Genomic DNA, 25,250 nt, shown 5'->3' on the forward strand with positions numbered 1-25,250 from the left:
ATATTTTTCTTGTAGTTATTGGTGTTAATAACTTGATCCTGGATAGCCATCATGAAGCCTTCAGTCTCTGCCGCTAGTAAGCCATCTATTTGAAGCTTCTTAGTCAACATGCGGTTGGTTGAGGTCATGATAAAGTCTACCGTGTAGTGCCTTTCGTGATCACTGTTCTAGCTTCTCGGTGTCCAATACTATATTTTAGTCAGATTCTGGCGATGCGAGGTTGAGAGGTGAATAATTCTAGTCCAGAGTTGAGACTTATTATGAAAGAATTCACGAAGTTTCATTATCTGTCGAGAATGCAGGTTGATAAGGTCGATCAAGCCTCTTCTACCGTCCTTTCGGGGTAATTTTGTTCTAATAGTAGATGACTTCGGGTGGTGATTGTTGTTCTTCGTCATAATTATTCGTGTCTGTTTTCGTCCATTTCAGGATTCCAAAAGAGTACGTTAAAACAGGTATGGCATAAGTGTTGATTACCTGGACTAAGTTGCCTGCATTTAATTCGGATTTCATAGGTGACTTCACTCTTTTGGTGTATTGATCCTGGATTCTAGCTTTTGCCCGCTTGTGATTCAGCAACTTAGCTTGTTGAAATCCTAGGTATTTGTAGGCTTCTCCGTTTTCCATCGCCTGTACGATATCTCCGTTGGGAAGCTCCACATCTCCGTTCAGGATAATGCCTTTCGATAGTCCAAGTCCAAACTCCATATGTATATCGGTGGAGAATCGATGTGTTATATCGAGAAGGTGATTGATTTGACGCTTATTTAGCTTGATATCGTCCATATAGAGAAGATGGGAGATGGTACAGTTGGTGTCTTTGTTATCTTTAATGTTGAATCCGTACTTTGTATCATTGAGCATGGTAGATAGGGGATTTATTGCAAGCCAGAGCCACAACGGACTCGGGGACTGGTATATTCCCCTACGAATTGGTATTTAGTCAGTACTGAGGAAATTTGGACCGATTTGAAGATGTAGATTCGTTCACCATTTGCTCAACGTTGCTTACGCAAGACCACCACAAGCCAGGAATTAGGTATACTTATAAACGCTTTCTTATAGTCCACGAAAGCAGTGTGTATATTCTGGTGATCTTTCTGTGATTGCCGAAGTATCACAGAGTACACGATAAGCTGTTTTTTGCATCCTTGATGATGTCTTCTGCAACCTTTCTGTTCCTCTGCTAAGATGTTATTTTCCTCGACGTGCCTATAAATTCTGTTAGTGATACAATCTGTAAATATTTTATATAAAGTGGGTAGGCACGTGATAGGTCTGTACTGAGTGGGGTCATCCGTCTGGGAGCCCTTTGGAAGCAAATGAGTGGAACCCAGTACTAAAAACGTTGGAATATCTTCTGGATTATGTAGGAGGTGAAAAAATTGCTTCGCTAATTCCCTGTGTACGCTCGGGAATTTCTTATACCAGAAGTTTTGGATATTACCAACTCCCGGTGCTTTCCAGTTGTTAGTATTTTGGATTACGTCAGTGATTTCTTTCAGGGTGATTATTATTATTATTATTCATACCTTAATTCTTTTAATTTTATCATTTACTATTGTTTTGAATTTTCGTATTAATATTCTTATTGTTTTCAGTTACATCTTGTGAGTTTTAAGCTTAGAATTCTACATATTCCTTATTTCTTTATTCATATGTTTCATTCCATCATTGTAATTCTAAATTTTTCCTCGTTCCATTCCTTCCCCCATTGTTCTCATCTCTAATTCTTTCAATCACCTCATGATTTTATATTTTTATAATCAAAATTTTTCTTCCCATTCTTGTCGTTGTATCATTTTCTTATTTCGTTTATGTATCTGATAAATATTATTCTTCCAAATCTTCGAATTCAACTCTATTATTCATGCTTATTGTTTTCTATCACTATTATTATTCTTCTTGTCTTTATTTTCTTATTGTTTTCATTTATTTCACCAATATTATTTGTCCCTATATATTTTCTTGTTATTCTTTTTCTGTCATCAATATTATTCTTCCCATTGGACTCGATTTCTTTTTTACTTTTTACAATCTTATTACTCCTAATCCTCTCGCCTATATTATACGTCCATTTCTTCTTGATTTATAATCATTTTCACTTTCTCTTGTCTTATAATTTTTTCATCCATATTATTTTTACCGATTTTGATATTTTCTTATTCATTTTAACGTACTTATGAATTAAAATTATTATATAATAACTACTTATTGATTATTTCTTCTCATTAATATTTTTCATATTCAATTCTCTTTATTTTTATACTATTATCAATTCTCACATCAATCATATTCTTCTAAATTCTTCATTATTCTTAATTTTCTCACCCAAAGTTTCCCTCTCAAATTGCTTTCAATCTTTTTATTTTCTCTGTGCTCTTACTTGTTTCATTCTGAAATTTCTCTTCTCATATCATGACGTTTTTCCTATTCTTTTCATTTTTTTATTGTTCTTAGTTCTCTCATCAATATTTTCCTTATTTTATACCTTGTTTGTGTTCTATCAGTTGTTTTTTTATTATTTTCTATCATTTCTATGGATTAAATATTCTTGACACTGAACTGTCTCATAAATATTATTCTTTGTATTCTTAATATTATTTTCATTTCATTTTCCCATAGTTTTTCATTTGTTTGCGAATATTATTCTTCCTACTCTCTCAATTTTTTATTTATTCTGCGTTTTCACATCATTTTTCCTTGTTTGTTATTTGTTTTTTATTTTCTAACTGCTTTCAATTATCATATCAATAATATTCTCTCTATTCTTCTTGATATTTTCTCATTAATATCTCCTTATTGCTCTTTCATGATCTCTCTCTTTCGTTAATATTCTGATTTTTTTGTTTTTTATTTGTTAATGAAAATTATTCTTCCTACTACATTTGATTTTTTCTGCATCCCATATTTTCTCATCAATATTATTCCCTCTATTATTCTTGCTTTTTATTCTTCTTTTTTTCTTATTGTTCTCAATTCTCTTATCAATAATATTCTGCCTCTTCTTTTTAGTTTCTTTTTGTTTCCAATTTTGACACTAATAATACTTTTCCCAGTCTTCTTTTTTTCTTCTAAAAGTTTATTTGTCAAATTTTCTCCGCGTTTTTACTTATTAACATTATTCTCCTCCCAATTCTTGGTTTCCTTTTTGTTATTTTCATCCAATTTCTCATTCTTCTTACATTGTATTCTCTCAATTTTATGTTTTGATCAATATTCTTCAATATACTTCACTTTCTTCATGATTTTTACAATTAGTTATTACATTATTGACATAATTTTCTTTTCTTTTTGCCTCCATGTCCATGTTAATGGTAGTTCCTCCCCATAGGACTGTACTAATTCTTCTTCTTATCAATTTTATCTTTCATTGGGTCTGTTTCACTTTTAAGGGAAAATATAAATGAATTTACAAAGTTTCAAATCCAAATTTAATAATAGTTAAGCTTATTAAACATACAAATATATCCTATAAATAAAATACATAACATTATTTTCCATAAAATCAGAGTCTAGTTTAAAATATTTAGTTTCCAAAAAATGTTGTAGAACCATGTGAAAGACATAGCTTAGAGTGACATTCTTTATGGGAAGTAGCAGACATCGATACATTTCAGTTAATTGAAATTCGTTTTTTCTTTGGCACTAATAAACGGAAAAGAACAATTCCCATATTCGTATGGTTGATTTAACAATTTGTAGAACAATTTCAATGAATTTCCATAACTTTGGCACGGTTTCTGGAGTTAAAACTCGAAACTATATATTATAAACCAAACTGCAAACAATATATTCATATAATGGTACATGAAGGAAACAGACAACATTTAAAAGTTTTATAAACAGTCCTTGGTGGCACTAAATGCAAGTCTTCTTCTTCGTCGTCACCTGATATGCTCATTTCTTCTATGCTAAAAGTGTCAGTCAGTTCTTGGTGCACTTTTGATTCTCTGCGAACATTCGGGAAGAAATTAACTATATCTTCTTCACTAGAAAATAGAAAACAAAGAACAGAAAAATAAGATGTAAAAGTTAAACTATAACAACCTACCTATCATCAGTGTCCCATTGTACAAGAGGTTGTTGATCTTTGGCACCAGGTATGGGAAGCCTTTGTATAGGAATCAATGCAGGAGTAGTAGAAGCGTAATCTTGATGAAGTCGCTTAGCTTGTTCTATTCTAGCTTCTAGTTTTCTTTGTAATTGTCGAGAAGTAGCTGATGTTTTTCTGGGAATTGATTTACTGCTACTACTGGCACTCGAACTATCACTACCCTAAAAAAAATAATCCCACGTAGAATCGCGAGTACTAAAAGTCAATTACCCTCGCGTTCGCGTCGAGGCTCGCGCTCGTGTTTAAGTTCAAGCCTAGTGCGCGCTGGGGATGGCCAACTTTTATATTAGACGCTCAAGTTCCACCGTCTAGCCAATGAAAACCGGTTCGGGTCATGTGACAACTTGAAACAAATGAAACAGAGACGAGATTTTTCTTTTAACATGTTATGAAATGTAAAATAAGAAAAATATTTTGTGGTTTAGTCAAATTTCATTAGTAATTGGTCCAAATAGGAACAGCCAATCAAATCCCCAGCGATAAATGTAAGCCAAAACTTTCTAACGTGAACGAGGGCGTCAGCGCAAACGCGAACATAAAATTTATAAATTCAACTTAAGAATTACTCCAATTTCGAATAACTATTCTTTAAAATATAACATAAAGAGTATTCATCCAAACGCAAGCTACAATGAGAACGAAAAACATAAAAAGCTGCTTTTATATTTCGTGTTTACCTTTAGTCGCGTTTTTTTATTTCACATAATGAATTGTTTAATGATAAATACGGTATGTAATGTAACAAAAGAATAAGAAAGATTTATCACGCCATTAATCGAATCAACAACCGTTATAGAGAGTTTTATCACTTACTCAATCAATTTTGAAACGAGAAAAACGATCAAGCAGCACAAAAAACAAACCTATGTAATATAAGGGTATCATTAATTTCTAGAACCAATTTACCATCGATTAAATTTATCTCAACTCTAATTAAGTACACTACAATTATTAACTGTGATAAGAGAGACAGAGTTTGACTCATGATTATGGTGATTGCATCCACTTATTAGGTTAGGTTACTTCCTTTAATGGATCATTACAGTATGACATCATTGACAGCTCCGCCATCTTTGCTAGGCGGTACTTAATGTCATTCGATTATTGTTATTATTTATAAACATAGGCAAGTTTTTCATTTTCATTTTTAAATCTGTGTCTAATTTATTTAGAAATGCCTCATTTTTGTTGTGTTGTGAATTGCCTTTTGAATAGTTTTTCGGATTTTCTGTCCTTTTCAGCAAAATATGAGACCATTTTAATACATTGTCGGGATTCAGAAGAAATGGTTGAATTGGATTTTTGAAACGGGCGCCTTTAAAAGAAAGCATACTTCAAAGTACTGCCATTGATTTGTCTTATTTAGAAACGGTTTTCGTCTTGTGACATGGCGCTTTACATCGCCGCTTAGGGTCGGATAATATTGATTTCGATCCATTTTGTCGAAGTAACAATGCAAAAAAACACAAGCACGCTAATAAACGGAGAATACATCTTATGTTTATCATCCAGGCAAAATGGCCGATTTGTAAAAGTCACGTGTTCTAGAATGGCCCATAAGTCGATGTCATTTTTCTAATGTCATCTGTCAAAATGTTAGAATCAATCTGACAGATTAATTTTGATATTCATATGAAAAAAAAGTATTTCTAAAGTTGTTTGATTATTATTATTTATGTGGTGGCAGAAGCAAACGTGTTTTTTACAACGAAACAACTTTTTTTCATTGAAAAGAAAATTTTCAATTAAACTACTACATTATAATACGTGATAACTTTGACTTTATGATATTTATAAGTATATAGATGAATTTTATATTACATAATGATTTACGAGGTTAATATAACCGCTGTGGTTACCATTCGAATAACATTATCTTTTCGAAATAATTCCCCATTTTGTTCTCTTCTTGAACAACTTCTAGACAAACAAATTTCATTTTACCATAAAATATCTAGATAAAACCCTCTACCGTATGCTTGTAATTCGATCGTTTTTTTTTTCACGATTCTGGCTTCGGTGTCATTGATATCATTCACAACCTAATTTCTCCAGTGAACTAATTTTGACGGAAATAAGTATAACACATGACATTCAACTTTTTAAAGGTTACACTATTCGTTTCGCAATGAAATCAGGAATTTAGAAAATGTGGTAAAATACTTTGGAAGGAAATTAGTGTCAATATATTTTTAAGAAAAGACCGAAGGTTTTGATTTGATTTGTAAAAAATAACCTAGCAAGACCGTCAAAGCCCATTTTAACAGTTTTTCAATTATAAGTGTCGGTGATTTACACATAGTTATTAAAATATCTCAAAGTCCCTGAATGAAACGTCTAAGACATATATTTTAAGCCTAACCTGGGCACTGAGACTACCCAGTTGTCATCAAATAATTTGCAACTGCGCCTTCTTCCTATTTCTGTTGGTATTTTCCGTTTCCGTAACAGAGGTTAAGTCTTTTACCTTGTTTAATAAAAACATTGAGCAGTTTTTTGCTTGATGATCACGATGTTATCGTTGCCGGCAACGTAGCGTGTGCTGTTATAATACAGCTACGTATAAGTAAAACATTTTTCTGTATATAAGAATAAAGTGAATAAACCTTTTATAGGTTACGTTCGTCAATCAGCGAATTGTAACACTTATTATCGTTAAAAAGGCGAGGAAGTAATTTTAGAAGCGTTTTTGGAAAACCAAAAAAAGTTCAATTCCAAAACTTCGGTATGTTTAGTCTTTTTTCAGCATACATTTGTCCTTATGGAAAATATAAAAAAAGGAGTGTATTAAATCTAGATTAATGCAGTTCATGAAGAAGAAGTATCACCTGCTCATTATACAAAGGACGTTGCGGAAGCTTTTGCAGGGTTGAATAATCCTTTTATTGAGAAGCCTAGGAATGTTCCTGACGTGCCTCAACTGAGACCAATTGAACGTTTTTGGACAAATTTGAAACGAAACGTAAATTCTAAGGGTTGGGAAGCAACTACACAGGAAGAATTAATTCTTGTACGCGCCTCAACCCGCCTAGATAGTCGATTAACGATTCGGTGGATAATAGACGAACTAATATAAATAAAACCTTCAGAAAGTATCCAGAAAACCCTTCAGTTTTTTTAGAACGGGTAGAAAGTGATTCTAAGCTGGTCGATCTCTTTGTTACGGTTGAATAAAGTTCAGTAAAACTCTTAACGAAATGCAGCAATGGCTATCACCAATTGATCCAAGACCTCTAATGGCAAGTTTGAAGTGAAAACAATGTTCATCAGCTTTAGACACATGCGTGATGGACCATAAGAAGTTTGTTCCATCTGGTCAGACTGTGAAACAAATATTCTTTCGCCCAAAAGACACGAGTAATCTGGCTACTACACTTTAAGAGTGTTTTTAGTAACCAGAACGATAGCAGTGTTGCCATAGCTAACCTATACGCCAGATCCATTACAATGTGACTTTTTTCTCTTCCCGAAAATGATAAAAGATGATAAAAGATTGAGGTTATCCAAGGAACTGTAGGAGTTCTGTTGGAAGTTCCATAATTTTAATAGTAACAATCTTATTACTTGATTGTCAGATCATGTATCAAAATATTGTTGTAAATAGAAGAACGAGGACAAGGAAAAAAAATAAAGCGCTAGTTTTAAGCGTTAGATCAGCTAATAAGACAATGAGCAACTAGAAACTGCACAACGTCAATGAAAATCAGGATACTGCTCTTCATAATAAAATTAAACTATTTTCGGCATTGTAGAAAAAAGTAGAAAACAAAGAAATAAGAGTTTAAAAGAAATATTTACTTTTATAAATGTACTTACGTTAGGTTTGGAATTCGATTCTGTGTTAAGATCCCCGCTGTCGATCCCGCTGTCTTCCATCACAGATTGACTGCTGAATGTCGAAAATTAAAATAAACAAATTCGATACCAATCACATTATATTGATATTTAATTGGTTTACGATATTTTGAAGGCCCTGTATGCGATATTATATTTTCGATACATAAACAGTACGTAGTGGTTCAACTACCAACTGGATGTCAATTAATACTAAACGCGAAAACATAGAAATGCAAGTATTGAAAGAAAAATCAATACTTTGGTTCGGATACGGACTGAAAGCGGGAAAACTGAAAAAGCGAAACGTACTACGTGGAGAATACTAACTTTATAATTAGCTAAGGAGGATTTCGGTAAAAAAATGGGATATTAATTGTATGTCACATTAATATTAATATCTAATCAAACGTGTTTTTCTAATAAGAAACTTCATATCAACAGTGTTTATAATCCAAACGGAATAAATCCAATATGGTAACAATCAGCGAACGTAGCCACGGTCTTTGCAGTTTAAACGTAAAGAACCATTTACAGGGATGCCACATCTCACGATGTCATGTTGAATCTCACGATCTATCTCATCAAAATGTCGGTTCAAAGAGGTTAAATTACGATGGAGGTTTAGTAGGAATTGGAAGGATTTTAGTCGGAAATTATAAGATTATATGTGATATCTCAGAATATATTAAGTTATCCTGGTATATACCGTTAGTGACGTCAGCATTGTGGGATAAAATTCACCTTTAGATTTAGAGCGAACTGATAACAGTGAAGTTTATAGAGAATATGATAAAATTTGAAAAATACAGATAACGTAAGAAGTAAAAAAGTTTGAAATAAATTTTATACGCCGAGATATTTGTTTTATCGCCTTGTATTTCTCCTATGACACCTGTAATGTTTTGTCAATAATATAGTTAGCTAAGCAACGTTTTGTCATCTTTAATGTCATATGTGATGTTTTAACAAAAAAATCTTCACTATTTCATGAAAATAATTTAAGTAAAATGCCTCCTGCCAATATGAAAAAGACTATATCAGCAGTTGCTACTGCTGCACCTACAAAAGGGGTAAATGCTACTGTTTAAATAATTTTTAAACATATATATATATATATATATATATATATATATATATATATATATATATATATATATATATACAATAAACATGCACTAATAGTACTAATTAATGTATCAGAAATCTCGTAGTAATTTGTTTTTAGAAATATATCATTTTTAACTAAATAGATTATTATACTTTGTATTAACAGATGTTGAATAGATAAACAAGTCGCTTTTCATTATTTAGAAAAAGAATTCAAAGAAAGAAGAAGCGAACGATGATTTGGAGGAATGGAAAAAAGCAAAACAACTCCTGAAACCAAAAGATCAGCTGGAATTAACAGACGCGGTGAGTAATTTTCATGAAACTACCATTTTTTAGAATAAACCAACTTAGGATGTTTATATTTTGTCGAAAGAACATCATCGAGGCGAAAAATGTTGGTAATAACTTTGGGATTGTACGGTCATTTGTGTGGAATAAAAAATATATAGTACTCTGATAACAATTTCCTCATTATATCACGATATCCAGATTAGAACATTGCTTAAGTTTTAAAAAAAACTGTTGGGAACCATGACTATTTTAAATACAACAAACTTTCAAAATTTCTCTGAATTTAGGATCAAATACTTGTCTAAAGTTAACTCAATATTTGTCCCATGAAAAATAACCATTCCCTCGCAGCATTACCAACAGTCGATAAGTAGGTATATTTTTGGGGACTTTGGTAATACTCGCATTAGTTTTTGACAGTTGGTAGTACGATTATTTGTTCGGAATGTCAAAGTTTAAAGATTACATTTCATTCAATCATTCCATCAAAGTGAAAAATAAAAAAGATAATTAAAATATTTCGAATTTAATGGCGTAATATGTTTTTAGAGGTAGAAAGCGTAGCGAAAAGCTAACGAAAGGTTATGTTGCGAGATTTTTTTAGGTTATGTTTTATTTTGTCATTTCCTCATCTTGAATAAAAGTCAGGTGATGACTTACAAACTAGATCGACTCGGTTTTCGTACATTTTTGCTTATTGAAACTTTTTAATTACCATTTTACTATATTTCATAATTTGTAAGTTAATATTACCTAGTCGCATTTCAAAAATAAATGAGAGATTTCATGAAAAATAAATATAATCGTCATTTCCTCACATTTTAATCGTGAAAACTCATTTAATCTGGGAACCGCGACGTGTTTCACTTCTAATAAGATAAATAGTACAAGTTTCATAGCAAATAAGAATAAATTAATTTAAATATTAATTCATTGATAGGTAATTTCGAGATTTCATTAGAATTACCCTGATATTATTTATGATTAAGTTTATACGAATATTTTAGTCAAATCCCGTCGAAGTTTTCTTAAATAAATCATCATTAGTGTAGGGATTTCCTAGTTGCTTAGACTTCTCGTAAGACTGCGTAAAATACCGGGTAGCTACATGTAGGTACATTCATGAAAAGACACAAAATTGATAGTAAAAATATCAAATCTCAGGCTGATCCCACGCTCGTGTTGTTCGATGGCTAGTCGAGGAAAGCTCGTGGCAGTGTCGTGCCTCAAACGAAACAAACATATTATTTTTATTCACACGACTCCACTGGTGATTCCCCATTACCTTGACATTTCTTGAAAATTAAGAAGTGGACGAAATCTGCTAATTTTCTTTCAAACTTCAATTTAAGTGAACAACAAGCCAAAATACGAATTAATTTTGTTGTTTAAACTGCTATTGACCACAAATTCAAAAGGTGCACTTCGAAAACCATAAAAACGTGGTAAAAGCTTTAGTATTACAAAGTTACTAGTTGTTAAATTCCTATTCTAGTGGTGAATGAAAATCTTGTACAACTGTTTGGCAGATATTCAAGTCTCTTCCTAACGTAAGTAAACAAATACATTTCCAATCTTTAACTACATCATTCAGATTCATTGTTGGCTGGAAAGTTATACCTGACATGTGTAGACCCCAAATTTTAATGGTTTTTGAACTTGTTTCTTCTAGACCACATAATATTAAATCTAAACTTTCTTTTAGTGATCCGAAACTACTAAAAACACTCCAAAACCACCAAATTCAGCGCCAACTGGTGCCACGTAATTGTCGCCAATACCAAAAGGATTTTCATGTCGCTTTGGCTACATCTTCTTTAACATGTGATTGTTCAGAAATGATTTGTGTTATTTTCTTTTCAGGAGCTTAAAGAAATCATTCCAAAACAATTAGTTTCCACTAATCCTCAATTACCAGAAGGTTTAGTAGAATGGAGTTATCTACAAGAGACTTTCATACAATTACCATCTCCTGGAAATATTGTAAAAGTTTATTCTCTAGAAGGTACGCTTCTCCACATGGATACCGAAGAAGCCCATCAGCAAATGATAGAAATGGGCATAGACCGTAAGTAAACAATATTAGTTCATATAAAGGGATTAACTATTAACACTTCGAGCTCCGAGATGTTGTAATGAAGGAGGTCACATCCTTACTTGTACAAGATTCTCATCCAAAGCATTTACTATATGAAAGGAGGAAAGTCTGTTACTAGGTTTTTTCCTCTTTCCTTAGACCTCCTAGACCTCGTTTCATCAAGTGCTTCCTGGGTGGCGTATATCTTGTCGTATCAAGTTTTGAAGAATTGTGGCCTCAAAATGAAAACGGGCTGAAAATACTTGAAACTTTTTATTGCTGCGTACAAAATTTACTTACTCCAAATGACAAATAACGAATTACCATGAAAGATCATTACCAACTTCCTCCAAGTTGTAAACGAACTATTTCTAAATGATCTGGAACGGGTGCTGTAGATGTAAACTATGATTGTTTGGAAGAAATTCATTCAGTGGACTGTAACACTTTTATCTTCGACAGCACCATGCATCTGTGGCATGTAATAAGATCCCCTCTTGTGCTTTAAAGACAGCACTGAGTGGTTTTAAGAACAAACAAAAACTGGTAATATTGACCGACAAAAACAGAATGCAGCTTTTTTTCGGAAAATGTTTTTAATTTTGAGGCGCTTCTTCTTAACATGCGAAGATTTTCCTTTATTGAACATAGAAATGGAGTTTCTTCGATTTTAAGAATGACGATGTTTTAACTTTGATCAGCTGAAAATTTGAATAGAATTTTTTGGAAGATACATAAAACGTAAAAATAAAAAAAGTTATTTTCTTATATAATAATTTTGAAACTTAGACCAATTTTAATGGTTCTGATTTCAAAAATCTGATAGAGTAATTGTCTTTTTTCTTTTCTCAAAACTTTCTCTTGTAAGTGAATTTTCCTATACCCCGCAGAAAAGTTACGGATGGTTGCAAAGGCTTTGCGTACCTTTCCTAAAAAGTGCAAGGGCTGTTCTGAAAGTTTTCCACCTAACCAAAAAACAAGAAAACAATCTTTTTCCATAATCATTTTGATTCTTTGACTCCTTTTAAGTCTATATAGTCCAGCGATAAAATATCTCTTTTGTAAGTAAAATTTTAAGGTTAGGGACTAGTCAAAAGTCACTGGAGTCCAGATCCGATTATGTCGGTGGTCAATCCATTGGAAGTGTAAGTCATGGTGATTACCACGCATTGGCCTGGTGAAACAGCATTTTTTTTTTCTAATTTCTGTCTTAACTTTATCAAGTAATGATGCGTAATATTCTCCGGTTATTGTTTTAACTTTTTGAAGATAATCAATTAATACAATCCCATGATTATCCCATCACTTTTCCGTTAGATTAAACAGATGCGCCCACTGTCTAGAATGATTTTTGCTTGCAGGAGAGTAGTTAGTGTGTCATCTACAGTTATAAAACAAACCAAAAAATGCCTATAACATCTTCTATCGTCCAGTACCAACATCTTCAGACCGAGGTGATAATTTTTCCGACAACTCTCTTATATTAGCCTCCTCGTTTCCCTTTAAAGTTTCGATAGTAACGTATTATAATGATTCGCTCGTTTGTATGACAGTATTTCTGCTTAAAAGTGATTGAACATCATTCTAATGGTAGTAAACATTTGGTAATAATCATCATTGTACCATTTATTCGAAAGTTTTGCAATTTGTCTTTCTACTTAACCTTATTTCTTTATCATTACGTTCCTAAAAAAATATCTTGACGAGATGTACTTGATGAGAAAATACTTCTTCTGTAATAGATCCAAAAATTTCTACTAGGACTTTTCGGACTTGAATGAAAATAATATAAATCTGGATGAACATACACAATGTTGTTTATTTGAAGTAAATTCAAAGAGTTTCCCTATTATTGATGTCTCTAGTATCATTTAATTTGGATTTTTATACCTTCTAACACAACTTTCCATACCAGCCAGCGAGTTTTATTCGTCAGAAATAACCTTAATACCAGAAGTGATAGAAGAAGAACAACAAGAACCGACACCGGATGGCTCAAGTGTTGCCGAAGAAGGTATGAAAGAAGAAGATGCGGAATCGCGAATTACTACCAAAGAAGAAGAAGACGAAGATGGAAAACCAGCGGGACCCGAGAAACATGAAGAACACGACGAACCAGATGAAGATGACGCCGAATCGCGTATTGTGAAAATAGCGCCACCAAAAGCTGGAGGAAAACCGAGAAAACTAACTAACCAATTCAATTTTTGCGAAAGGGCCGCTCTCACGTATAACAATCCTACCAGAGTAAGTAAGGAATTTTTCTATCTGTTCTATATGTTGATAAAAATCATTGCAGTCTCAAGAAACGCAAACAACGCCTCCTCCTATGGCTACATTCGCAGCCAACGTTCTCCAATGGATTATATACGATGCTTACCAAGCAGATTTCGAAATACAGGAACAAGAAAGAGATAGAGAACGTAGAGAAAAAATGGGTTTACCGCAAAAAGTGATAGTGAAAAAAACTCCACAACAACTCACAGACGAAATGCAAGGAAGACTACGCGAGGCGACTAGGGTTCTAGAAAGAATGATCAACCAGAATACATACAACGAAATGGCCAAAGGTAAGTGAGGATCCTGTATCAGAAGTACCATAAAACAAGCGCCAAAAGTAGTAAGGTTAAGTTGATATTGTGTGGTTACGTTGTAGTGAAGCCTAATTTTTCAAAAATTACACAGTTTGCCCTGTAAATCGTCATGGAACGTTCGGTCACTATTGCTGTACGTAAATTTCGAAAACATTACAATTTATTCATGTTTAATGATTGTCCCACGGGTAAAAACTGAAACTACCAGTTCGAGAAAACTGAATAAACAGCGATCAGGTCAAACAAGGACATCACGAACATTAGAAGACATCTACAAGTGGAAGAGTCTCTCCAGGTCGAACAAGGACATCATGAACAGTAAAAGACATCGAATTAGTATAAGAGTCTGTCCAGGTCGAACAAGGACATCATAAACTGAAGAAGACATCTACAAGTGGAAGAGTCTGTCCAGGTCGAACAAGGACATCATGAACAGTAAAAGACATCGAATTAGTATAAGAGTCTGTCCAGGTCGAACAAGGACATCATAAACTGAAGAAGACATCTACAAGTGGAAGAGTCTGTCCAGGCCGACCAAGGACATCATGAACAGTAAAAGACATCGAATTAGTATAAGAGTCTGTCCAGGTCGAACAAGGACATCATAAACTGAAGAAGACATCTACAAGTGGAAGAGTCTGTCCAGGCCGACCAAGGACATCATGAACAGTAAAAGACATCTACTAGTGTAAGAATCTGTCCAAGCCGAGCAAGGACATCACGAACAGTAGAAGACATCGAATTAGTGGAAGAGTCTGTCCAAGCCGAGCAAGGACATTACGAACAGTAGAAGACATCGACTAGTGTAAGAGTCTGTCCAAGCCGAGCAAGGACATCATGAACAGAAGAAGACATCTACTAGTCTAAGAGTCTCTCCAGGTCGAAGAAGGACATCATGATCAGTAGAAGACATCTACTAGTGGAAGAGTCTGTCCAGGCCGACCAAGGACATCATGAACAGTAAAAGACATCTACTAGTGGAAGAGTCTGTGAAAATCCCACCCATTTCCATAACATCAAACATACCCAGATCAACCTTCAGCGAATTTTGAAGAAGAAAAATACTGACGGTACCGTCAGACCAAATTTCGTGAATAAAATGATGAAGCACTTTGTATAACAACGTTTTTATCTCTGATGAGACTCAATTAAACATCAACGGTAATATCAAGAGGCCAAGGCCCTTACATAGCCTTAAAGTCACAATACTGGTAGCTCACGTCAACTTTCCCTTAACAAAGTTATATCTAGCAGATGAGACATCTCCTGGCTACCACGAATCATGGATCTGAGTCTAATGGACTTTATAGTGTTACCTTAAGACTAAAGTATATGAAACAATCCCGCAAACTTAGTTATTTGAGTTTTTCACATAAATTTTGAGGTTATGTAATCAAATTTATAGAATTTCTTATCGCCCACATAATTTTACGGTAAACTAATATGTTTTATTGGTACAATAGATTACAAATATTGGGAAGATCCTTCGGATGAATACAGAGACGAAGAAGGAACTTTGTTACCTTTATGGAAATTTACTTATAATAAAACAAATAAACATACGGTCACCGACCTGGAATGGAATCCTTATTATTACGATTTGTTCGCTGTTTGTTTTGGATTTTGTAAGTATCACTACCACTAATACTAAGTTTTTCGCAATTCCCATCCAGAGAAATTATTTAAATAATTATATTATATGAATATATGGTTGTGGTAACTGTTGTGGTACCGATGGAATTATAAAATTTCACTGTGGTACAAGTACAACTGCCTGTTGAGACTGACTTGCTTTGGATGGTAGTATTTGAGATAAATTTTGAGTCCGGTGACAAAATTAGGATTTAAAAACTATACATAACAACAAAACTACACAACATATGAATTTCTAGTTTTAATTAGTATCAGGTAAACAAATGCGGGTTTTATTTTCTAAAAATTACATCGTCGCCGTTACGTCGGACACACTCTTGGAACCTGGCTTCGGTATTTCTTGCTGGAGAAGTACCGCCGAGATGCCATTGACTTCCCGAACGATATTTTCTTTCAGTTCAGAGATTGTCGCAGGGCTTGCTTCGTACATAGAAAAAATTCCACGGGGGTAAGATCCGGGGACCTGGGTGGCCAAGGGATGGCACCGAAACGACTTATCAATTTGCTAGGAAAGAAATCACGAAGCAGCGCCATGGTTTCCCTAGCAGTGTGCGGCGTGGCGCCATCTTGTTGAAACCATGTATGTGAAGCGTAGGCAATTAGTCAAGTAGTCCAATTATTCCCCTGATTGACAACGCACACCAAACTTTGGGACTGTGAAGTGGCTGCTGTTGATGTTATAAGCGAACCAATAACGACAATTTTGCTTATTTACACTTCCGTTCAAATGAAAAGGGGTTTTATCACTCCAAAAGATAGTGCGAAAACGCTCCAACAATGTCTCACAAAAATTTTTACGCAAATTGTGATCATTAGGCTTAAGGGTTTGCACAATTTGACCTTTAAACGGATGAAATTTAAGATCCTTGCTCAATATTTCGTCCACTATAGTTTTTGGAAGTCCCAAGGCAGCCGCTCTCTTCTTGCGAACGGACCGACGCGGATTATCGCGCAAACTTGTCGCGACGAGTTCAACGTTTTAGTTCGTTCTCGACGTCCTGATTGGTCCGGTAGAGGGTTGTTTTCTGCTTAACTTGTTGCTCGGAACCTTCGCACCCATGATCGAATCAAATCTTCGCTTGGGGCGTCGAATATTGTAACGTGAACAAAATTTTCGTCGACTAGCAATTGCATACGAATCATTGGCTTTGAAAAACGCTTCGGTAAACTGCGACGTCCCTCCGCTCAATGGTTAGGAAGAAATTCGAAATTCAAATTCTAATTCTGCCAACGGACACCCGTTAGTTGTTTTGGTAATTGTGCTTGTGGAATTTGAGAGTTTATTGTGTGGGAAAACTTAAAATATCGGAGGTATTTCATATTACAATTGAACTTATGTTTTAGTGGATTACACGAAACCTATACAAGATGGTTGTCTTTGTCTGTTCACGATCAAAAACCCATCGTACCCGGATTATATTTGTATGACCGAATCGGCGGTAATGTGTGTGGATATCCATTCGAAATATCCATACATGACTGTTATTGGTCTATACAACGGTTCGGTGCAGGTGTTCAACGTACAAGTAACTTGTAAGGAACCAGTCTACAAGAGCAACAGCGTTACTAACAAACACAGAGGTATAGTTTGGGAGGTATTTAACCATTTCATTGTAATATTTTGACGAGCTCTAGCAATAAAAATACGATTCAAATGCAACAAATTATATTTTTGATGAGATATATTTGAGATTATAGTATCGCGGTTCTATCGTTTTTATTTTTAATTTTTCGGCTCTATAAGATTGAAAAATCATCCGATTTCAATTTAAATCTCCGGGTAATAAAAGCAATAAAAATTTATATTAGTTGCAAGGCTTTAAAGATTCATCTAAATGCAAACAATAATTTTATTACCAAAAGATTGGGACGCTTTTCGGCATAATCACCGAAGACATTTGTCATATCTGTGGACAAGCTTTTCAATGTAGCCTAACCATTCTCATACACACGACTCATTCTCCGATGGCCTTCAGCCTGTAGAAAACTAATCAAACTTTGCAATTCGCACTTGGTGGGACCATAAATAATGGCGGACTTGTTTACGTGGCTGTAGCACAACGCCGACTGACGCAATCGGAGGTTGAAAAAAAAACGGCCCTCGTAATTATTGAAAACTTTTTTACAATTAACCGAATGAAGTTGATATTTTTTCATTTGTACTTTTTTTTATCAAAACAAAAACACTATTTCGAAACAAAAAATGATATGTTACCAATTTTTAATGTTGGAATTTAAAAAAAATTTACTTTTGTGGTAACATGTACAGAACAATAAGGAAAGGATTTGAAAAGAAGGTAGATGAGGGTAAAAACATTTACTAGAACAATCTACAGGGGTTGAGACGTACAAAAACATTCGTGGGAAGCTATAACCAAAGAAAAATCTACTACAACTCCTACAAAAGTCATGTCGGAACATTATCACTTCAATGGACACCAGAAGACGCTAGACTTAGCAGAGAACGCAACGTGCAGATTCTTCTGCGTAGAGGACGTAATTTCCATCTATATTCCCTCGTGAGACACTACGGAACTGCAGGGCACTACACCTAGGAGCGTATAAAATATAAGAAGAAGATATCTGCAATTTCTAAAAGGATCAACAGTAAACACTGGGTTTCTCTATATCGCAACAAGAAAGGAAGTCACAATAGATCCTTTTGGTCGCGGGTTGTTACTTAAATTTTGAGGTATTGAAGATTTTTGGTATTGAAGCACAATCTCGAGGCACCGTATTTCGATGGTTTTCCTTCTGGTCACACTTCGCTACAGAATGACTTTTGTTAAGGTTGTCCAAAATCGGCTGTTGTGCCAGAAAACATAGATGCTGTGCGTAAACTGATTGTGTGTCGATTGATGCAAAGAAATGCTAAAAAAAATCAAAGGCGCGATGCTCCAGGAGACGTCAATATATGAACACGAAACTGAACAACAATCGACTGTAGGGGTTTTTCAGAATGAGCACCAAGCAATTCTAAGCGAGTGGTTACCTGTTTTTATTCGAGATAACTGGACATGTAGCCACCGTTACATCAGAGCAACATAAAACAGTCAATTCTGAATGATATACCAACATTTGTTTGCCAGAAGTTTTCGAAAAAATCAAGAAAATTAATAGCAGAAGACGAATCTTTCTATACCTCGACAATGCGATCTCGCACACATCAATTAAAAAAAAACGTTTTTAACTCAACTTATTCCTGCTGCTCAAAAATATATTGCGAGGTCAACGTTTTTCTATACTTGAGGAAGCGTTTGATGCGTTCAAATCACATGTTTTGGAGGTACCTCAATCGGAATGGAAAAAATGCTTCGACAATTGATTCAAACGCTTGCAAAAATGAATTGATCTTAATGGAGATTGTTTTGAAAATCAATAAATCCATATCCAATTATAGATATTTGTTTTAATTTGTCTCGAAACTTAAGTAACAGCCCTCGAATCCGTATATATGTTACGTCCCAAGCCCAATCTTGTACGGAGTCGAGCTTCGTACAATGAATTTGTACGAAGTCCGATCTGTACAAGCCATTTTATACGGAGTCGAAATTGGCGGACTTCGGACAGAGATGATTGTACAAAGTCGACTCTGTACAACGCTGGTTGTACGGAGTCGGAACATCGATACTCACTCGGTAATGAGCGCGTTATTCCGAAGTAGTACACGCAACCTAACCTAACCTAACCTAACAATAGATGGTAACCAACTAGCCGGAGAACATACTTTCAATCACAATAACTACGTTTGTGTTTACTAACATCTAACAACGACTCCGTACAAGATCTGGCTTGGGACGTAACATATACATAGATTTAAAATAAGCATGATCTGACCACGTTTATAAATGTTATACACAACTAAAAAAAAGTTGATTTCAAGAAATTTTATTTGTAAAATATGAAGCCACTGGACAAACAATGGACAAACATTGTTTGCCAAACATTTGTCGAAAATTTCGACAAACTTTTTTGTTTGACAAACAATGTTCGTCGGTGTTTTTGGTGTGGACGATATCCCAACAAACATTTCATGCATGGAAGGAAAAAGGGCCGCCATTTTTGTTTCCCGTCCTAGATCGAACCTTGTTTGTCAGTTACTTTCCCTGCCACCTTTTTGAACTTGTTTTAGTGTATTTCGAAGTGGTTTTCCGGCGTAATTTTTGGATATAAACATTATTATTTATAATTTTTTATTGAAAATATTCAATGGAAAAGTGTGTGTGTTTGTGGGGTTTTTCCGCAAAAGGGGTAAAGAGTTTTGGAGCCAGGAGAATTTGATAAGGTTAATTAACGTTTACGAAGGTAAATCTTTATTGTGGGACCCTAAAAAAATCAAAAGAAGAGATGCATTAGATGACATTGCAAAAGATTTTGGTATAAATAATGTAGCCGAGATTAAAAGAAAGATTGAAACTCTTCCAGTGTAATATAGACGAGAGAAAAAGTTACTAGCAACAAATTGTAAGTCCGGGATGAGGTCTACAGAAAAAAATAAACCTTGGTGGGGATTAACTTATTTTAATTCTTTGGCTGACAAATCAACACCCCGGGAAACGTTTTCCAGCGTTGTATCAGTTCAATTGGAAAATAGCGACAGTCAAGTGGGATCGCCATCCATTAACACCGGTATGGGATCGTCAGAAAAAAGCTCCACGAGTGGCATGCCGTCAACGAATTCTAATAAAAAGTTTAGCAAGAAGCAAGCTTCAGAAGAAGCTCACGTAGCCATCAGATTAAGGAAAATGAAAATCCAAAGAGACAGACGATTTGGAACGCCGATTGCTTGGTGAAAATTAGTATTTTGTTTACTTATCACTGATCCTATCATCGATATTAACAATCCAAAATCCCCATTTGACATTCTCGTAAAATTTGTAAACAAACATCCGGCTGTCAAATCATTTCGAAAAGTGTCTGCCACCATCGACGAGAACGAGGTTCTTCCATTAAAATATAAGCTGCTGCAATGCAGGCCAGACGACGGCGGCGGTTCAAATCACCCATTCTTCGAGAAAACGTAACTGACTAAAGTTTCATGTCGAATCGCAATTGTTTGGTGAAATATTTGCCGAAAATGTTTGTCAAAACTGCACTTTAATCAACGTGTTTGACAAACTTGTTTCCCCATTGTTTGTTCAGTGGAGACGCACCTTTATTAATGACCAAACATTTTTCTATAATTTTTTAGCATTGTTCGTTTTTTCTGTAGATTAACGCAATGTATTGCAAAAAAGAGTTAGGATCCATTTAAAATTGTTATATGAAATCTTCAGTTGATACATTTCCTTATTTTTTCTTTATATAAATCCGCCATAAAAACAAAGATAAAAAATCATTTAAATCGGATTATATTTCGAGTTTCTAGAGCCAAAAAAAAACAAGCGGATCGTGAGTAATCATTGAATTTCAAAAATCTTATTTCATTAATTACAATTTCTACAATAATTTTCTCCTGTAGCATTTTTGAGACACTCTATATATGCATAATTAGTAGGAAAATTGCCTCTACGAATTTATTGTACGATATAATTCAACAAATGTTGTCTTATTAGGTAAAATGGGCACCGGATCTACCAGATGGTGAACTGAATTTTTTTTCTGTAGCTGCTGATGGCAAAATTAACAACTGGGTACTTATGCAAAACGAGTTATCTGTAACAACAATAACAACATTGTTTTTAGACCAAGCTCCCGTACCTGGTCCGGACGGTACAATGCTGAAAGTAAAAGGTAAAAATTATATTAATTCTTCTTTCTTCCATAGTAACTCTATAGCCTGTTCCCCTTTTGATGCCTTTCGTAATCCTGGCTCTAGGTTAAGTTGAAATTTCTGGAACCGATGGTGATATTCATAATGAGTGATATAGTCGGTTCTGGGCAATGGAAAGCCCTCAAATTGCATCTATTAAAAGAGCAATTTGGATAGGAGAAATCATTGGATTAACATGTGGTATCAACAAGACGTTGCCACATCGCATACAGCCAGGATTACAATGGAAATACAGCGAGACCTCTTTCCACACAACAAGTTTTTTCAAGAAATGTTGATTGGCCTCCACGGTCGCCTGATTTGACTGCTCCGGACTTATTTTGTTGGGGATATCTGAAAAATAAGGTTCGAGCAAACGAACCAGAAACGCTGGAGCAACTCAAACAAAATATTCGTAATGAAATTATCGAAATACCGTGTGATAATGTAATGAAAAATGTTAAATTTATCTGATATACGTAATTACATTAATTGAATTTCGAAAAAAATAAAAGGAAATAAAAGGTTTGTTTACTTTTAATTTCTTTGACTTTCAGCATGTGCCAGTTGCGTTAAAATCCATCCGAACAAACCCCAGATCTACCTAGTCGGAACCGAAGAAGGTCTCATTTTTAAATGTAGCGTAGCTTACAGTTCTATGTATCTTCTTACTTATAAGGCCCATCAATTACCGGTTTATAGAATCGATTTCAACAGATATAATACTGACATCTTCATATCTTGCAGTTCCGATTGGAGGGTTAAAATTTGGGAGGATAATCGCCTGTGAGTTTATAACAATTGTAATAATTTTATCTTTAAACTCGATTTTTGTTTATATATAGGGAACCTCTATTCGTTTTCGACGTGGGTGATAGAGTGGGAGACGTAAAATGGGCGCCGTATTCTTCGACAGTTTTTGCTTGCGTAACATCAGAAGGAAAAGTATGCGTATACGATCTCAACGTAAACAAATATAAACCTATATGTGTACAAGCGATCGTATCAAAAAAGAAAAACAAAATTACGAGACTTTCTTTCAATTACAAATCTCCTATCATCATAGTAGGAGACGACAAGTAAGTATGCAATTATAATTATTAGTTTCGAGTAATTAAATTACAAATAAAACGTTTAACTATTACCCTTCAAGTACTCAAGCAGTGGGCCATAGCGGAACATCTGGACGATGTGCTCTACATCCCACATGTCTCCGTTTTCGTTTACCTTATCCTTGGTAGCCGGGCAGAAATGAAGATCTAGAGGCAAAAGACAAGGAAACTCAACAAAGCCATCAAGTGCAGTACGAAACAATACTTGCCGGAGCTCCATGACGAAGACTTCGGCAAACCGTATAAGGTAGTAACGGAGCGACTGAAAAACATACTTATGCCACAGCCGAAATACCCACAGCATTTTGGAAAAGATTATGGCAGCTAAAACTCCACCTTTCAGCAGTATGAAACAGAGGAGAACAACTTGCAACACCAATGCCCCTGGACCGGACGGAATTTCAAACGTCGCGCGTTAGAAGATGTATATAAGACCAATTTTCCTTGCTGATACAGCTGGAGTGCTACTATAAGACCAATTTTCCGGAAAGAAACCTTTTCTGGTGCGTGAAAGCTGCAAATACTGGTGCACCTACTAAAAGAAAAAAAACCCATCGGACGAACCATCCCTTGCTGATACAACTGGAGTGCTACTTATTTGTTAGCGAAGAAAACAAGATCCCTTCACCGACAGAGAAGACCTACCGTCCTGAGCGCAGAAGAGTTAAAGAAAAAGAGTATTCTTTAGGATGCCTCGATGAACCCACCGATGGACACGTGGCTCGGCCGCTCCCGCCGAGTAGGGAATTAGTACTTGACCTAAAGACACGAATGCTTCGGAGAATACCTTCACAGGTTCAATCATGAGGTATCTTGACATGCGTAGGAAACAACGAAAATGCGGAATGCAATTAACACGTTCACTGCCGAGAAACTGAATGAGATTCGTAAATATAAATCCCACGGCGAAATAATGCCTAATGGCGGTACCGTGAAAGAGATAAAGGACAGAGATAGAGGAGGTTTTTTTAGTCGATAGTGAATATACATAAAAGTATTTTAAACGTTAACGTTGTAGCAAACACAAAAAAAATCGAACTTTTTTTGTGGAATAATTTTTATTTGTCGTGAAATATCATTAAGAAGACGTATGTAAAACAAAATATTCCATTCATCACATGAAACTAACAACTAGCTTTTTGGCTATGGTCTTCTATAAACGCAGTCGACCGCGTACAGCGTGACGCCGTACGCCGCGTCTCTTTATTTCGAACCATTGCAGCATAAACGTCGTATTTGGCGTCAGCACAAAATGTCGAAATTCGTTAAAACAAAAAAACGAATTATTGATTGAATGAGTCCAATTTTATTATATACTCCCGCACAAGTTATTATAATATTTAATAATGTTTCGTTATCAAAATCTGGAAACATCCTTATTTCTTCGACTTCATAATTAATCGGTGCTTTGTTGCACTGATATTTCTTCGTATGCGGTCGTCTTTTGTACCTCCTCTTCAATTAGTATAAGCTAAGTCAAAAGTGTCGAATTCATATCTATTTTATATCACAAGTTTGTCTGCTACTGTTGTGAACGAGACGTCCTCGTTCGCGTATGAGATGTATTGACCGCTGACGCTGTACCTGGCGTTAACACGTCGATCGGAACGTTGGGGACTGAGATCTTAGTCTGCTTAATTGATAAAATCCCTTTCAGTGAGTTGAGTCCGTACGCACGGTGAGGTACTAATTATAAACTTTTAGACCTTCTATATACTAATCATTGAACCGAATCACCGACTAGTCCCAGCTGAGTCTCTACCAATGTTATTCAATGTCACATAAGGACTAGTTAGTAACCAGTGGAGCAGTTTGTAGTTGACTATACTGGGACTAGTTAGTAGTTCGCGTGAGTAATTAGTTTCAAATGAGTTGCTCCATATGTAGAAGATCTAACCCTTGGTAGAAGTTTAATAGATTTTGGTCATTAGGGTCATTTAATATTGAAGTTGCATTAGTTCGCAGAAGTTGAAAATTTCCTAGATATTAAATAAAATTCCCCTTTTTCCCTGTTGCACCAAATAAAAAATCTTAACTAGAGCTTAATGTTTAATCTGCATCTTAGTTTTTATTTGCAGAGGTTGCGTAACCACTCTAAAACTATCTCCAAATTTGAGAATACCATGCAAGGCTCCAAAAAAAATGCAACATTTAGATCAATGGACTTTACAGTGTATGAAACTCGACAGATTATTAGCATTAGTACGAGAACCAATTTCGCTCACTATACCCCCAGACACAGCTGGATCAGAAGATCAATTATAGTTGTAGATATTGTAAATTGTAGTTCAAATAAATAAATTAAATCTAAAAGAGATTTTTTATTTATAGACTTAAGTCCGCTTGACATGATGCAAACACATGAAAATCACATCATATTTTCACATAATTTAACTCATAGGAAAGATATTCAAACTACTAATTATTTTTCTTTAATTTCTTTTTTTTATCAGAATTTACAAAATAGAACTATGAATTTTACTTAAATTATTTGAGTCTTTTTTATCATTTGTAGCTTTTTCGTTCTTATCAATGTGAACCATTTCTAAAAACTCCTTTTTTCGTGTATTATATCCCGTATCATGTTTTTTTTTTTTTGATATTTCACGGTTCGTTAATGCAATTTTATTTTTTTCGTCGTATTGATGAACTTTTAGTCTATTTTCTAAATACTGAGATGTTTGCCCTATGTAGACAGCATCACAAT

At 34.7% G+C, this 25,250-nt stretch overlaps 2 protein-coding genes across 2 annotated transcripts; one reads left to right on the forward strand and one right to left on the reverse strand.

The window, feature by feature from the left end:
- Positions 1–3,411: 3,411 nt before the first annotated feature.
- Positions 3,412–8,188, reverse strand: LOC130446549 (uncharacterized). The gene is made up of 3 exons (XM_056782880.1): positions 7,934–8,188; positions 4,055–4,278; positions 3,412–3,992 (listed from the first exon to the last, which is right to left on the reverse strand). The coding sequence occupies exons 1-3, from the start codon at positions 7,991–7,993 to the stop codon at positions 3,797–3,799; spliced, it is 480 nt and encodes a 159-aa protein (XP_056638858.1). The 5' UTR covers positions 7,994–8,188; the 3' UTR covers positions 3,412–3,796.
- A 773-nt stretch (positions 8,189–8,961) lies between these two features.
- Positions 8,962–24,808, forward strand: LOC130446837 (dynein intermediate chain 2, ciliary). The gene is made up of 11 exons (XM_056783324.1): positions 8,962–9,024; positions 9,266–9,367; positions 11,219–11,423; positions 13,348–13,679; positions 13,732–14,002; positions 15,490–15,651; positions 17,024–17,274; positions 21,235–21,412; positions 21,989–22,217; positions 22,277–22,510; positions 24,622–24,808. The coding sequence occupies exons 1-11, from the start codon at positions 8,962–8,964 to the stop codon at positions 24,806–24,808; spliced, it is 2,214 nt and encodes a 737-aa protein (XP_056639302.1).
- The last annotated feature ends 442 nt before the right edge of the window (positions 24,809–25,250 follow it).

This window comes from Diorhabda sublineata, chromosome 7, assembly GCF_026230105.1.
Source record: "Diorhabda sublineata isolate icDioSubl1.1 chromosome 7, icDioSubl1.1, whole genome shotgun sequence".
Lineage (NCBI taxonomy): Eukaryota > Metazoa > Arthropoda > Insecta > Coleoptera > Chrysomelidae > Diorhabda > Diorhabda sublineata.